Consider the following 17,621-nt stretch of genomic DNA (forward strand, 5'->3'; position numbering starts at 1 on the left):
AAGTGTTTAGTACAGTGCTATGCATACAGTAAGCGCTCAATAAATATGATTGAATGAATGAACCTGTCTAACTAATAATGGCATTTGTTAAGCACTTACTATGTGCAAAACACTGTTCTATCGCTGAATAATAATGATGGTATTTGTTAAGGGCTTACTATGTGCCAAGTACTGTTCTAAACACTGGGATAGATAAAAGGTTATCAGATTGTCCCACTTGGGGCTCACAAGTCTTGATCCCATTTTACAAATGAGGTAACTGAGGGCCAGAGAAGTTAAGTAACTTGCCCAAAGGCACACAGCTGACAAGTGGTGGAGCCAGGATTAGAACACATGACATCTGCCTCCCAAGCCCGTGCTCTTTCCACTAAGCCACACTGTGTCTCCCAGGGCTGAGGCAGCTTGGGCTCATTCATTCATTCAATAGTATTTATTGAGCGCTTACTATGTGCAGAGCACTGTACTAAGCGCTTGGAATGAACAAGTCGGCCACAGATAGAGACAGTCCCTGCCGTTTGACGGGCTTACAGTCTAATCGGGGAGACGGACAGACGAGAACAGTGGCAATAAATAGAGTCGAGGGGAAGAACATCTCGTAAAAACAATGGCAACTAAATAGAATCAAGGCGATGTACATTTCATTAACAAAATAAATAGGGTAATGAAAATATATACAGTTGAGTGGACGAGTACAGTGCCGAGGGGATGGGAAGGGAGAGGGGGAGGAGCAGAGGGAAATGGGGGTAAAAGAGGGTTAAGCTGCGGAGAGGTGAAGAGGGGGTGGTAGAGGGAGTAGAGGGAGAAGAGGAGCTCAGTCTGGGAAGACCTCTTGGAGGAGGTGAGTTTTAAGTAGGGTTTTGAAGAGGGGAAGAGAATCAGTTTGGCGGAGGTGAGGAGGGAGGACGTTCCAGGACCGCGGGAGGACGTGGCCCGGGGGTCGACGGCGGGATAGGCGAGACCGAGGGACGGTGAGGAGGTGGGTGGCAGAGGAGCGGAGTGTGCGGGGTGGGCGGTAGAAAGAGAGAAGGGAGGAGAGGTAGGAAGGGGCAAGGTGATGTAGAGTCTTGAAGCCTAGAGTGAGGAGTTTTTCTTTGGAGCGGAGGTTGATAGGCAACCACTGGAGTTGTTTAAGAAGGGGAGTGACATGCCCAGATCGTTTCTGCAGGAAGATAAGCCGGGCAGCGGAGTGAAGAATAGAGTGGAGCGGGGCGAGAGAGGAGGAAGGGAGATCAGAGAGAGGCTCCTGCTAAGGTGCCTTTTGGTCCATGTCACTCTCTACTTTTCTCCCTCCTAGCTCTTATTCATGAGGGTGACTTCCTAACCCATACCCCCTTCTGAGACAGATCTTCAAATGCTTTTCATCTTCTCTTCTGACTGCTGTCCTCTTTTGGGCATGGACGTCCTACTTTGATGTAGATCATGAGCTCCTCCTCTAGATTGTAAGCTCATTGTGGGCAGGGAATGTGTCTCTTTATTATTATATTATACTCTCTCAAGTGCTTAGTGCAGTGCTCTGCATTCAGTAAGCGCTCAATGTCTATGACTGACTGATGTGATATACAGGGGTACTGTTTACAGGCTGGGCCAGCAGCATAGAGGAGGGCTGCTTGGGTACAAATTTAACTCTCTATTCAAGAACCCAAAGCCATGCTATTCTATTTCACCAAATCCTCTAGGTTCTATCTTTACATCTCTAGAATCCACCTTTCCTCTCCATCCAAACTTCTATCTTGCTGATCCAAGAACTTACTCATTTCCCACCCTGACTACCACATTTGCTTCTTGGCCGATCTTCCCGCCTCCTGTCATTTTCCCCTCCAGGCCATAACTCACTCTGCTGTCCAGATCATTTTTCTAAAAAATGTTCAGTTCATATCTCCCCACTCCTCTAAAACCTCCAGTGGTTACCCATCCACCTCTGTATCAAACGGAAACTCCCTACCATCGGTTTTAAGGGATCACTAAAGCATTTAAGCATCTTTGATATTCATCCAACAGCACTTTTGTACAAATCTTTGTACTCTGTCACTTCCCTTATCTGAATTAATTTTAATCTTTATCTGCCCAACTAGATTGTAAACTCGAAGGCATCAATTGTGTCTACCAACTCTACTATATTGTAGTCTCCCAAATGCTTACTTCAGGGTTCTGAACACAGTAAGCACTCAATAAATACCATTGATTGGTGGTATAATCTCACTGTTTAAATCAGTTAATTGGTGGTATTATTGACAGCTTTGTGCGGAGACAATAAGATCCAATGTATGAGGCCCCCAAGCATTTTAAATCTCCAGGTGCATTTTACTAAAGGCAAATTGTGACTAAGGAGAGGTGCATAGAATTCTCCCAATTGTTCCTGAGAGGAGGAATCTTATTCTGATGACAGGAAGCGGTGTGATTTGCCCAAACCTCATAGTAAAGGCAGGTGCTGTGTCGACATTAGAATTCATTGTGGCCAGGCCATTTGGCCTTGTCTCTGCTGTGACATCTCTTCTGTGGTCTTGGCTGTTAGAATACTGTTTATGGGATTTGGAGCAAGCATTCTCAGGAATCTAATTGTGATGGTTCATGCACTAAGGCTTAATGGAAGATGATTTGTATATCCAAAGTAATTTACAAAGTGAAAAATGAAAGTAGTTAAATGATCATGATCACCCAAAAATCCATTGCTGAGATCATTACATTGTTAGAAAATCTACAGGACCATCTGCATTATTCACAGAAATATTCTAGTGCTTGGCTCCAGCTGCCTCTGTCAGGTGCTCTTTTACATACTTAAAGGCAGGAGAATAATTAAATCTCTTTATGTTTTGGTTTAGATAAGATCATAATTTTTGAAAAAAATACAGTTTGGAGTTAACTGTTGTTTTTTTTAAAGGCAGAGACAAAAGTGTTGAACCCAGAATTGAACAGACTGGCCTTTTCTTGACACTTTTTGGTGAGGCTCTTAATAATCCGTTTATCAGTCTAGGGAGACAGCCTTCTCACCAAGGATCAATCTTGGTCTGACCCATTGTACCTGCTAATGGAAATCTATCAACAGCATCACCATCCAGTGTTTATTAGCTGCCCGCTTCAGTGATCTGCACAACATGGGCAGGGAGGGAATTACAGAAGAAAATGATCCTTACTTTTGGAGTTGCGGTCAAAATGATGCTTACCATGAATTCTTTTTATGCATGAAGATGTTTTAAAAGATTGAGTAATAGAGTTGCAAGCAATCCAGTATAGCCCTGTCCCACTTAAGTACATATCCATCTGGAATTTATTCTAATTTGTGTCTTCCCTTCTAGTGTGTAAGCTTCTTGTGGACAAGGATCCTCTACATCTACCCTGTATTGTACGCTCCCAAGTGCTTAGTACAGTGCTCTACACACAATAAGCACTCAGTAAATATCATTGATTAATTGAGAGCATCAATAAATTTATTACATGTACTCACCCAGTGGCATTTTAAACAAGCAAATACTGCTGTGCCTAGCATCCCAGCTGTTCTTGTAGCAGCATGTATAGTGTATTGAGCAGGGGCTGGAGACTGAGAAGGTCATGGGTTCTAATCCTAGCTCAAACACTTGTCTGTGTGTCCTTGGGCAAGTCACTTCACTTTTCGGTGCCTCAGTTACCTCACCTGTAAAATGGAGATCGAGAATGTGGGCCCCACATGGGACAGAGACTGTGTCCAGCTCAATATGCCTATATTTATTCATTCAATCATACTTACTTAGCATTTACTCTGTACAGAGCACTGTATTAAGTGCTTGGGAGAGCACAATATAACAATAAACAGTCACACTCCCTCATAACCATTCCATTGCTTAGTTAAGTGCCTGACACATAGTAAGTGCTTAAAAAATGCTATCATTATTAGTATTTACTTCCTGGATTGAAGCTTGGGCTTACGAGCTTGTTACCGAGGACTTCTCAAGGGCGGGAGATGAACCGGACTTGGAAGCCGAGCATGCTGCCTCTCAGCTGGTCCCCGGGGTACTTCAGAGACGTGCCGAGGAATCCGTCAAGCAATATTAATAGTTGTCGTATTTGTGAAACCCTTTCTAGGGTCAAACACTGTGCCCATTGGTGACTTAAATACTATACAATCAGATAAAACAGTCTTTGTCCCACTAGAAGTTCACAGTCTAGAGGAGAGGAAGAACAGGTATCTTATCCCAGTTTTCCAGATAAGGAAGCTGAGACCCAGAAAAATCAAGTGACTGTCCACAGTCACACAACAGGCAAATGGCGGAGCTGGGATTAGAACCAGTTATCCTGACTTTCCATCAGGCTACACTGCTTCCCAAGGCTAAATCAATCATGTTATATTGTACTGTCCCAAGCACTTAGTACACAGCACTCAATAAATACGATTGAATGAATGAATATTTATTAAGGGCCTCCTGTGTGCAGAATGCTCTACCAAAGATGGAGCAAGTTTATTGGCCCTGGCAGATTTCCCAGTAGGCCCTGTAGGCTCTTGGTCTAGCCTGGGAAGGTGGAAGGAAGTGGCAGTATAGAATGGGTCTACCGACTCTGTTATAGTGTATTCTCCCAAGCAGTTTGTACAGTGCTCTGGACACAGGAAGCACTCAATAAATACGATGGATTGATTGTTCAGGAGACAAACAAAACATTTATATCCAGGGTACAAGTATGAATTTTTTTGTTCAATTACATCCGGCACCACAAGGTCTGAGTACACTTTTCTCTTAACCGATGGGCAGCAGGCAATTAGCTTAGCATCTGTAGGCATCAAAATGGCAAACCACTGTGGGTGGAGGTGACAGAAAGAGGAACTGGTGAAAAAGCCCCGTGCGGCTGCGGTGGGGGGGGGGGGGGCGGCAGCCTGCCTCCAGGTGAGGAAAGCCTGACGTCTTTACTGGCTTTGGCTATTCCACTGGATCTTGCTGCAGCTGAACTGGCGGGAGGACCAGCAGTGGGAGGAGCCCTGCACCCTGGAACTGATTAGAGAGCCCAGAATGTGCAGAAGAAAGCAGGGGGATAAAGTAGGGATGCCATAGGCTAGGAAAATGCCTTCAGAGCTCTGCCTGCAAGCTGCAGTGATGGCTTTTTAGTATTTCACCAGGATGCTATTGATGTCTGTCAACTTGTTTTGTTTTGTTTTATTGTCTGTCTCCCCCCGTAAACCCTCTGTTGGGTAGGGATTGTCTCTATTGCCGAATTATACTTCTCAAGTGCTCAGTATAGTGCCCTGTACACAGTAAGCACTCAATAAATACGATTGAATGAATGAATGAAATGAAATACTTCCCGTGAAATACTAAAAGCTGGGTGACTTGGTGGAAAGAGCATGGGTTTGGGGGTCAGAGAATGTGGGTTCTAATCTCAGCTCTGCCCCCGTCTGCTCTGTGACTTAAGGCAAGTCACTTCACTTTTCGGAACCTCAGTGATCTCATCTATAATATGGGTATTAAGAACTGTGAGCCCTGTGTGGGGCAGGGACTGTCTCCAACCTGATTAGCTTATATCTATTCCAGCACTTACTACAAAGCCTGGCATAGAGTAAACACTTAACAAACGCCATTCAAAAAAAAGTGGCAGAGGGGAGATTGTCACACATTTCGATTAGCAAACTAAAGGGCAGAAAGCCCCTTCAAAAATGGCAGCATTTTTAAAGTCACACCAAATTACCAAGAACATGTTCATATTCTACCTAACTGCTCTCCAAATCTCCATTTTCTGGGTGTTCTCAGTCAATAATTTTGTATATTAGTCTCAAATTTAATACAGCCTCTAGGATGTGAGCTTGTTGTGGACAGAGAATGTGTCTACCAACTCTGCTTTATTGTACTCTCCCAAGCGCATAGCACAGTGCTCTGAACCCTGTAAGTACTCAATAAATACTATTAATTCATCAGTCCTACCATGTGATACCACCTGCAGAACAGCCATATAAGCCCAAGTGGATCTAACTTGTGAAAAGCACAGTTCAATAACAAGACGCTATTTAATTTGTATGGTGAACTCTTCTAGAGGATGGAATTCACAGTAAAGGTTGTTTTGCTTTATGTTCTCCTACTTAGCCCCAAAATCTGTAAATGCAGTTACTCCCAAGTATGCTAAAGTCACTCTTTGCTTTTCAGGCCTGATCAGAAAATCGAGGACACGGAAGAAACCAGTGAGGAAATTCTTGTCCGGCTCACCTCTGCGGTAAGCGTGTTCAGCTTTGTACTGATGGTAATAGGTCAGAAATGGTTCCAGGCAGGATAGTGTGGTGAAGTGGCCTTTAGACTCAGCGGCCAAAACCAAACTTCTGCCGAAAAGGAAAAGGAGAGCATTCTAAGCTCCAAGTACTTTCCTAGGGGGAACTGACCTTTCAGGGAAAGGTCTGGCAAATACAGTGGAGGCTCGAGCATCTGTCTGTTAAATACACTACTGACTGTGATTTAAGCACAAAGGAATAAGCAAGGAAGAGAAATTAGCTAGAAGCTTTTTTATAGGAAAGAAAATCTATATCTGTTTTCAGTTTAGTTTTGTGGGGAATAAAAGAGCAGCCTTACCAGTCTGTGCTTTGAAGCAGTGTAACAACTTCAGTGTACCGTTGAAGCTACTTGACTCTGCTGTACTGGGAAATGGTGGTGGTTTAAAAACTGGCAGGGCTAGTTTGTGCAAAATCTGTATCATTTACTTTGAATATGAGCACTGCCAACGTTGCCCCCAAAGTCAGCAAAGGGCTCTGCCCAGGGGATTTTTGCATTCATTTTCAAGCCCTGGATATGTCCCTTCTCCCTTCCATGGAATTATTTAAAGTAAAATCAATTTTGCTTAGGTATCAAGATCCATTAGATTAGAAAAGAAGTGATGAAGGGATGGGGCGAAGTCCTTGCATCTTACACCGAAGGAATGTTCTTCAGCGTGACCCCTCTGTGACTCTATATCTCTGTTAGACTGACTGGCAGGCTATTGATTGATCTGATACTCTCCGAGCTAATCTTATTTTTCTGGATAATCCTCTGGTGAAAAGTCTTGGAGAGTCTGAGTTGACAGGTAAGAACTGTTGAGTGGGGTAGGGGAGCCAGCATGGAAAGATGCTGTGGCTTGGCAAGCCTCTGGTGTTTACATCCCTCCCCAGTGCTACTGACCTCTGAGTAGTGCACCCTACAAAGCATGGAGGGAGTCAGCGTTTTTCAGGTTTTGAAGAAGCAGCACGGTGTAGTGGAAGAGCTCAGGCCTGGGAGTCAGAAGATCACGGCTTCTAATCGAAGCTCTGCCACTTGCCTGCTGTCTGACCTGGGCCAAATCACTTCACTTCTCTGTGCCTCAGCTACCTCATCGGTAAATTGGAGATTGAGAATGTCAGTCCCAAGTGGGACAGGGACTGCGCCCAACTGATTTGCTTGTATGTACCCCAGTGCTTAGTACAGTACCTGGAACATATAAAGTGCTTAACAAGCACCACGGTTATTATTGTTGTTATTTTGAAAAGGACAAATTCCATTTTCTACTCTTCTACTTCTACGGTATAAGTTCAGAGAGGAGTCTGAAGGAGGGAGGCCTGGGGGAGAGGAGGTTCAGAATCGTTAAGGTGCCTGAAAGGTTTAGAGAGCGGAGAGGCCATTTCCTGTAAGGGAGGCAGCCCTGGCAACTTGGTACTTCCCTACAACCCCTTCCTCACTGAGCACTTGTCTCTCTTGTTGCTTACCCCTTGCTCATACCCTCCCGTCTACCTGGAACTCCTTCCTGCTTCATATCTGGCAGACTGGATACCATTGTCTCTTCCCAGGTTCAAGGCCTTTTTGAAATTACATCTCCTCCAGGAAGGCTTCCATGATTAATCTTTCATTTCCCCACCTTCCATGCCCCAACTCCCAAATCATAGCACTTCCTGATCAGTCGGTAATATTTATTCAGACCTTTCTGTGTGCAGAACACTGTACTAAGCATTTGGGAGAGTATGATATAACAATATAAAGGACACATTCCCTGCCCACATCTAGCTCATCACCTAAGCAGTTCATTCAGCAGTATTTATTGAGCACTTACTGTGTGAAGAGGACTGTACTATGTGCTTCGGAGAGTACAGTACAACAGTAAACAGACATACTCCTGTTAGCACTAATGTGTATATTATATGATAAAATAATTGTGGTACTTGTTTGGGCTTACTACATTCCAAGCACTGTACTAAGTGCTGGGGTAGATGCAAGGTAATTTGGTCCCATATGGGGCTCACAATCTTAAGAAAGAGAACAGGTATTGAATCCCCATTTTACAGCTGAGGGAACTGAGGTCCAGAGAAGTTAAGTGAATTGCCCAAGGTCACACAGCAAACAAGTGGCGGAGTCCGGATTAGAACACAGGTCCTCTGACTTCCAGGCCCGTTTTCTTTCCAGTAGACCGCACTGCTTCTTTTTAATAGTCTATTGCTTCTTTCTATGTGTAGCTTATTTTAGTGTCTGTTTCCCTTGCTAGACTCTTTGAAGATGGGGATTTGGGTCAGCTGGCTCTACTGTGCTCTCCCAAGTTTACAGTACTCTATACAGAAAAATGCTCAATAAATAATATTGTTTGCTTAACTGGCTTCAAGAGGGTAAATTTTTGAGGACTCTTTTAAATGGCATTTGTTAAGCGCTTACTGTGTGCCAGGCACTGTACTGAACACTGGGGTAGATATAAGCTTATTAGGCTGGACACAGTCCATGTCCCACATGGGGCTCATAGTCTTAATCCCCCTTTTGCAGATGAGATTAATTGAGGCACAGAGAGGTTAAGTGATTTGCCCAAGATCACAAGACAGACAAGGGGAAGCTCTGGGATTAGAACCCAGATCCTCTGACTCCCAGGCCTGTACTCTTTCCACTAGGTCATGCTTCTTCTAACTACATTTCTCTCTTTCTCATGCTAATCAAAGGCCCATTTCATATTTTTTTTTTACAATAACAGAAGAGGAATTTCACAGCAGTATAAAGTGTATTGGAGATGAGATCCCTTCTCCCTTCTTTCCCTTCACCCCTCTCATTTGGAATCTATAACTCAGCAATATTAAAGAGAAATTTGGGCGTATAATGAAAGAGGTTTGGTATTTGGAATTGGAATTTATAACTTAGAAGGGAAAATTAGTTGGGTAGATGGAAATGCCATGAAAATTAGAAATGGAATCTATAAATAGTCAGAAGGTAAATTTGGGCATGAGGATGGAAGATACTTATTCATTGGAATGTAAGAAGAGGGTGAGGAACAGAGGTTGCAGATGATGGGGAATTACATGTACTAATCAACAATGAGATTCAGCATACAGGTCCAACCAGATAGACTGACAGAACCACAACAGATTCTCAGCACAACCAAAATTTGATTAAATATATCAAGAATAATTGGTCTAATAACTAGGAGTGCCCTCAGGGAAATCTCATTTTTGTTATGAAAGAATTAGGACACCTGAGAGAATCATACCTGCTAAAATGTCATGCCTTTATAACTGTACACTCAGTTCCGCCACGGTACATGTTTTTCTACTATTCTTTTTGGCTAGTGTGCTGGTAGGGAATTGAGGAATGTATGTCAGACAATGCCAGCTTGTCTGGATGCAGCACACTGTGGTTTTGGAAGGAGCAGTTGTGCGTGTGGTTGTGTGCGTGTGCGTGCGTGCGGATATTTGTGTGGCAACAGGGTAGTGTGCCCCATGAATCTTCATGAATGTGAGTTTTGGCTGGGAAGCAACCCCTACAGTATGGGTGGGTATATTTGGGTTCATCTCCTGGTTCTTTGGGAAACTTCTAATTGTTAAATCACCGAGGAAAGCTAAACTATGTGCTTTGTCTCCTTGGAGCAAATGGGGATAGAGAGAGTGAGAGGAATGGGCCGATTCCCTTTTATTATTGGTATTTGTTAAGCCCTTACTATGTGTAGAACATTGTTCTAAGCACTGGGGTAGTTATAAGTTAATCAGGCAGGAAGCAGTCCCTGTCCCACATGGGGTTGACAGTCAAGTTGAAGGAAGAACAAGTATCAAATCTCCATTTTGCAGTTGAGGAAACAGAGGCACAGAGAAGTTGTGACTTGCTAAAGGTCACAGAGCAGGCAAGTTAGGGAACCAGGATTGGAACCAGGTCCTCTAGCTCCCAGACCTGTCCTTTATCCCCAAGGCTGCACTGCTTTCCTCTTCATGTAAAGGAACCTGACTGCCCTGTGCCTTGATTAATTTATCCAGTGTGACTGAGTACTTCTGTGAATTGGAAGCTGGGATTATCTTTTTGTACATTCTGTGTGCTTTATCTTTGGGGTTTCAAGTCCCCCAAAGAGCTGAGGTTTTAAGCCGCTCCCTCTCACCCATCTATTACCCCATTTTAACATCCACCAATTGTTGGTAAATAGCTGCCAGAGTTGCCATTGCAGTGAATCTGCTGCTGTTTTCACATCCCGCCTTTCAGTAACAACCTATCAGAACAGCAACAATCCCAAAATGCCAGTTTCACATTTGGGTGTTCATTCATTCATTCAATAGTATTTATTGAGCGCTTACTATGTGCAGAGCACTGTACTAAGCGCTTGGGATGAACAAGTCAGCAACAGATAGAGACAGTCCCTGCCGTTTGACGGGCTTACAGTCTAATCGGGGGAGACGGACAGACAAGAACAATGGCACTAAACAGCGTCAAGGGGAAGAACATCTCGTAAAAACAATGGCAACTAAATAGAATCAAGGCGATGTACAATTCATTAGCAAAATAAATAGGGTAACGAAAATATATACAGTTGAGTGGACAAGTACAGTGCTGTGGGGATGGGAAGGGAGAGGTGGAGGAGCAGAGGGAAAAGGGGAAAATGAGGCTTTAGCTGTGGAGATGTAAAGGGGGGATGGCAGAGGGAGTAGAGGGGGAAGAGGAGCTCAGTCTGGGAACGCCTCTTGGAGGAGGTGATTTTTAAGTAAGGTTTTGAAGAGGGAAAGAGAATCAGTTTGGTGGAGGTGAGGAGGGAGGGCGTTCCAGGACCGCGGGAGGACGTGACCCAGGGGTCGACGGCGGGATAGGCGAGACCGAGGGACGGTGAGGAGGTGGGCGGCGGAGGAGCGGAGCGTGCGGGGTGGGCGGTAGAAAGAGAGAAGGGAGGAGAGGTAGGAAGGGGCAAGGTGATGGAGAGCCTTGAAGCCTAGAGTGAGGAGTTTTTGTTTGGAGCGGAGGTCGATAGGCAACCACTGGAGTTGTTTAAGAAGGGGAGTGACATGCCCAGATCGTTTCTGCAGGAAGATGAGCCGGGCAGCGGAGTGAAGAATAGACCGGAGCGGGGCGAGAGAGGAGGAAGGGAGGTCAGAGAGAAGGCTGACACAGTAGTCTAGCCAGGATATAACGAGAGCCCGTAACAGTAAGGTAGCCGTTTGGGTGGAGAGGAAAGGGAGAATCTTGGCAATATTGTAGAGGTGAAACCGGCAGGTCTTGGTAACGGATAGGATGTGTGAGGTGAACGAGAGGGACGAGTCAAGGATGACACCGAGATTGCGGGCCTGCGGGACGGGAAGGATGGTCGTGCCATCCACGGTGATAGAGAAGTCTGGGAGCGGACCGGGTTTGGGAGGGAAGATGAGGAGCTCAGTCTTGCTCATGTTGAGTTTTAGGTGGCGGGCCGACATCCAGGTGGAGACGTCCCAGAGGCAGGAGGAGATGCGAGCCTGAAGGGAGGGGGAGAGGACAGGGGCGGAGATGTAGATCTGCGTGCCATCTGCGTAGAGATGGTAGTCAAAGCCGTGAGAGCGGATGAGTTCACCGAGGGAGTGAGTGTAAATGGAGAACAGAAGAGGGCCAAGAACTGACCCTTGAGGAACTCCAACAGTTAAAGGATGGGAGGGGGAGGAGGCTCCAGCGTAGGAGACCGAGAATGATCGGCCAGAGAGGTAAGAGGAGAACCAGGAGAGGACAGAGTCCGTGAAGCCAAGGTGAGATAAGGTATGGAGGAGGAGGGGATGGTCGACAGTGTCAAAGGCAGCAGAGAGGTCAAGGAGGATCAGAATGGAGTAGGAGCCATTGGATTTGGCAAGAAGGAGGTCACGGGTGACCTTAGAGAGAGCAGTCTCGGTAGAGTGGAGGGGACGGAAGCCAGATTGGAGGGGGTCTAGGAGAGAATGGGAGTTAAGGAATTCTAGGCATCGATTGTAGACGACTCGTTCTAGGATTTTGGAAAGGAAGGGTAGTAGGGAGATAGGATGATAACTGGAGGGGGAAGTGGGGTCAAGAGTGGGTTTTTTTAGGATGGGGGAGACGTGGGCATGTTTGAAGGCAGAGGGGAAGGAGCCCTTGGAGATTGAGTGGTTAAAAATAGAAGTTAAGGAAGGGAGGAGGGCAGGGGCGATGGTTTTAAGAAGGTGAGAGGGAATGGGGTCCGAGGCGCAGGTGGAGGGGGTGGCACTTGCGAGGAGGGAGGAGATCTCCTCTGAGGATACTGCAGGGAAGGATGGGAAAGTAGGGGAGGGGGTTGGTGGGGGGAGGGGAGAGGCGGAGGGGTGACTTTGGGGAGCTCAGACCTGATCGTGTTGATTTTCGTGAGGAAATATGTGGCCAGATCATTGGGGGTGAGAGATGGGGAGGGGGAGGAACAGGGGGCCTAAGGAGAGAGTTAAAGGTCCGGAACAATCGGCGGGGGTGACGGGCATGGGTGTCGATGAGGGAGGAGAAGAAGCTTTGCCTGGCGGAGGAGAGGGCAGAGTTAAGGCAGGAAAGGATAAATTTGAAGTGTGTGAGGTCGGCTTGGTGCTTGGACTTTCGCCAGCAGCGCTCAGCAGCTCGAGCAGAGGAGCATAGGAGGCGGACGGAGGAGGTGATCCGGGGCTGTGGGTTAGTGGAGCGAGAGCGGCGGAGGGAAAGGGGGGCGAGAGAGTCGAGATGAGTAGAGAGGGTGGAGTTGAAAGCGGAGACCCGCTCGTCGAGAGTGGGAAGAGAGGACAGGGCAGCAAGGTGAGGAGAGATGCTATTGGAAAGACGGATGGGATCGAGAGAGCGGAGGTCTCTGTGGGGCAGTAGCGAAGATTTGCAGGGGGAGGGAGTGTGAGAGATGAGGCAGGTGAGAAGGTTATGGTCAGAGAGAGGGATTTCAGAGTCGGTGAGGGAGGAGATAGTGCAGCGGTAGGAGATGACGAGATCGAGGGTGTGACCGAGTCGGTGAGTGGGCGCGGTATGGTGGAGGAGGAGGTTGGCAGAGTCGAGGAGGGATAGCAGGCGGGCGGCAGAGGAGTCGTCGGGTACATCCGTATGGATGTTGAAGTCTCCAAGGATCAGAGTGGGCAGAGAGAAGGAGAGAAGGAAGGTGAGAAAGGGGTCAAGGTGATTGAAGAAGTCGGAGGTGGGACCGGGAGGGCGGTAGATGACGGCGACAAGTAACCGGAGTGGGTGGTAGAGGCGAATGATATGGGCTTCGAAGGAGGGGAAGGAGAGGGAGGGGGGAGGAGGGATAGGGCGGAAGCGGCAACGGGGCGAGAGGAGGAAGCCGACGCCTCCTCCCTTACCGGTGAGTCTGGGGGAGTGGGAGAAGGAGAGGCCTCCGCTGGAGAGAGCGGCGGCAGAGACCGTGTCTTCGGGAGACAGCCACGTTTCCGAAAGGGCGAGGAGGAGGAGAGAGCGGGAGAGGAAAAGGTCATGGATGAAAGGTAGCTTGCCTGTAATAGAGCGGGGGTTCCAGAGGCCACACTTGAAAGTAGCTGTGGGTGCAAGGGGAGGAGGGGGGGAAGGGCGGGGGGAGGGGAGGGTTTGGATGGGAAGGAGGTGGCGGGGCCCTGGACGAGGAGAGGGGGATGAGGGGTGGCGGTGGGACAAGAGGACTGGGATGGGGCATGGGTGGGGAAGAGAGAAGGGGGGAAGGGGTGAAGAGGGGGTTTGGTGGGGGGAAGAGTAGGGGGAGGGGGAAGAGGGGTAGCGCTGGTAAAGTGGGGTTCTAGGGCGGGAGAGAGGAGTGGGGGAGGAGACAGAGGAGAGAGCGGGAAAGAGCTGAGCGAGAGAGGGGAAGGGGAAGGGGAGGATAGGAAGGGGCGGGAGTGGGGAGGGGGTGAGGAGGGACATGGCGAGGCCAGAGAGGTGGGTGGCAGCACTGACAACAATAAACAGTAATAAACGAAATCGGTAATATAGCAACATGATGCAATATGATACAATACAGTAGTGCTAATATAGCAACATGATACAGTATGATACAATATAGTCGTGTTAATAAAAGGGGTGATAATCAGGGTCGGGGGTAGACTCGATTAAGGGGCGACCTGATCAAATTCAAAGCTATAGTGTTAGAATTATAATTCTAGTCATGTCCTAGATCGGTTTTAATTAGAGAAAAGGATATTCAAATAGGTTTCCATGACTCGAACAGTTGTAGAACTAATCTTCCGGGAAAAGATAAAATGTTCAAATTTTCTGGAGATTCACTTTTAGGGGCCCAACCTGAATCCCTGCTTGGCATTGAACAATGACTCATATGAAATGCTCTCCTCTATGAATTGTCAGATTAGGGGGGAGAAAAGCAGAGCAGGAGCCCAAGCAGACGTCACTGTTGCACTTGAGATTATGATCAGGAAATGCTGTGAACTCTTCTGTAGAACATAATGTCATTGCTAGTACTGCTTCCCTCCCTCACTTCCTTTGCCCTTTCCCCAGGCTGGTGGGAATTGACCTAATTGTCCTCTTCCTGTCCGCAGTTCCTGTCGAGGGTACTTAAGATAAATTGTAATCAATTCTCAGGACAAGGAGTGGCTTTTGTACTAAACCATTGATTCCTCTGCTTGCAGTTAAGCATACTTTTCTTTTGGTTTTCCTCTACATACCAGCTCTTACTCCTTGTCCTTCCCAAGCTGACCTAATCACTGTCCCGAGCTCTCCAGCCTCCGACCTCGTATTTACACTCACATTAAGTTCTGAGTATCTTTGGTCATTAATAAACGGTAAGATTTTAGCTGCATCCATATTAGTTACAGATGAGAGAGAAGGATTTTAGATCATGCCACAAGGATCAAAGTGTTTGTCAGGGGTTTTCCCCATGTTCAAGTCTAATCCTTTTTCACTGTGCTGCTCTCCCATTAGGGCATGTCTGCCAGTGCTCGCCATAGCGGGGAGTGAAGCTGAGAACTGACCAAGGTGTCAGAGAATGAGGGCACAGATTCTTGTTACTGCTGTGCATCATCTTCCCAGAATCAATATACAATGAGAAGCAGCATGGTGTAGTGGATAGAGGACAGACCTGGGAGTCAGAGGTCATGGGTTTTAATTCCAGTTCCACCACTTGTCTACTGTGTGACCTTGGGCAAGTCATTTAACTTCTCTGTGCCCCAGTTACCTCATCTGTAAAAATGGGGGATTAAAAGTGTGAGCCCAATGTGGGACAGAGACTTAGTCCAACTTGATTAATTTGTGTCTACCCCAGCGGTTAGAATGGTGCTTGGTACATAGCGCTTAACAAGTGCCATTGTTATTATTACTCTTAAGGAGGTCCCATTTTGCCGATTTCAGGACTGCTCCTACCCTTGCCCAAGTGGCTTAGTGATTTAGCTACACATGGAGGGAGGCTGGATTTGATGCAGTGAAACCTCTTGCTGCCCAAGTCTGAGGGCCAGAAGTGGCCTCTCTGGATCCCCACCCCCCCTTTTTTGGTATTGTTTCTTGGGGTATTAATGTGGGCTATATTGGAGCCCTTGGAGCAAAGAATTTAACTAATGGGATGTACCTGGGCCTATCATTTTAGTTCCGATAACCTAGTCACCAGCATCTCAATAACTCTTGAGATGACCAAGAAGATCAAAGTTTGACTGAAAAGAACTTTTGGTAATGAACTTAGTGGGATCCATTGGCAAAACGCTGGCCATTTGGAAAATGTGAAGTTCAATGTTGTTTGACTCATCATTAGTAGATGTAAATTTTTCTCAGTTGATCAATTGAATCGATATCTTGTTCCTAGAAAAGCTGAACTCATCCTTGATATCTTTACACATTGCTCACTTTGTCTGCAGCTTGTACCTCTACTGCTAATTTTTTGTCACCCACTTTTCACTTTAAAGATTCAGTAAATAGGAGATGAATTATTCATGAACACCAAAATGAATGAGTAATGATTGCAACACTCTATAGAGTTGTGCCCACACTAGTCAGATCAAGGAATCGAGGTTTTTGTAAACCATTTTCCCAACCTTAGCTTGCAGCGTTTATTCAGCTTGGTCTGGTCCAGGCTTGATGGGGCATAGTTAAAATGCTAAGTATGAGTGTGGGTGGTGGGTGAAGATTGTACGGAAGTTGCTCATTGAGTCCTGATCGAAAACCCAAGTGATACAACAAGGCACCAGTGGCATTCCTAGAAAGCTGAAAGATAAGTTCTACTAGGCCATAATACATAATCATAGGAGCATAAAGTTGCATTTTTGTGGATGATTGATGTGTGTGCATAGTTAGTGGGAGTGTGAATTTGAGGCGGGGGGCCATTATTCTGTGTGCTGAATCGTGGTTGAACATCTTTTGAGCAATGCTTGATGATTAACTTGAAGAATTTGGCATCTAGTCCATCAGCAAAGGAGAGAGGGTGGGCAAGAGGGTGTGTTCAGTCAATTAGTGAATGGTATTTTCTGAGTGATTACTGTGGTTAAGCGCTTGAGAAGCCACAATACGGTAGAGTTGGTAGACACATTCCATGCTCACAAAGAGTTTATACTCTAGAGGGAGTGGTAAGTGTTGAGAGGTAAGGCAGATATGTGTCCTCTACCACTCTCTCCCATTTCCATTTCCAGGTGCCAGGGATCCCCACCACTGGTCTCAACTCTTGCCAGACCAGAAAAGTGGTGTAAGGGGGAACTGCTTAGTACAGTGCTCTGCACTCAGTAAGTGTTCAATAAAGACCATTGATGGATTGATTGCTACCACCATGAGAATTGACAAGTAGGCGAGGGGCAGAAAGAAGGCCAAGGAAGAAGACTCTAGACTGTAAGCTTGCTGTGGGCAGGGAACATGTCTAGCAACTCGATTCATGATGATGATAATTCTGGTATTTGTTAAGTGCTTATTACGATCCAGGCACTGTACTAAGCGCTGGGGTGGATATAACCAAACAGTCCCTGACCCAGTTGGGATTCACAGTCTCACTCCCCATTTTACAGATGAGGTAACTGAGACACAGGGAAGTAAAGTGACTTCCCCAAGCTGACACAGCAGACAAGTTTCAGAGCCAGGATTAGAACCCCTGACCTTTTGACTCCCAAGCCTGTGCTGTATCCACTGCACCATGCTGCTTCTATTGTATTGTACTCTCCCAAATGCTTAGTAAAGTGCTCTGCACAGCAAGGGCTCAGTAAATACCACTGAATGAAAAAACCAAGAACGGAAAAGAAAGTGATCAGGAAGGTGGGGTGGAGGAAGGCTGTTTTGGGGGCTGTAGCATTGTGGATTAGTTCCCTCTTGACTGTAAGCTAGTTGTGGGCAAGGATTGTATCTGTAATATTTTTGTATTGTACTCTCCTGAGTATTTGGTACAGTGCTCCACCCACAGTAAGCACTCAATCAATATGATTGACTGACTGACTGCATAAATAGAAAGTATACAGAAGGTGGTTATCCAGATCTAACTAAGGAGCATCCTGTAGCAGGACTCTTCTTTGGTGAATCTCTGGCCTGCTCCTGAAATCACCAACGGTAAGGAGATTTTGGAAAGTGAGA

The 17,621-nt window shown here is 46.4% G+C and overlaps 1 protein-coding gene across 1 annotated transcript in view; it reads left to right on the forward strand.

Annotated features, from left to right (window-relative positions):
* Positions 1–17,621, forward strand: part of RAPGEF5 (Rap guanine nucleotide exchange factor 5) — a 238,949-nt gene that overhangs the window by 64,757 nt on the left and 156,571 nt on the right. The window contains 1 exon segment of the mRNA XM_039912832.1: positions 6,099–6,165. Within this exon segment, the coding sequence (XP_039768766.1) occupies positions 6,099–6,165 (67 nt within the window).

This window comes from Ornithorhynchus anatinus, chromosome 8, assembly GCF_004115215.2.
Source record: "Ornithorhynchus anatinus isolate Pmale09 chromosome 8, mOrnAna1.pri.v4, whole genome shotgun sequence".
NCBI classification, from domain to species: Eukaryota; Metazoa; Chordata; class Mammalia; order Monotremata; family Ornithorhynchidae; genus Ornithorhynchus; species Ornithorhynchus anatinus.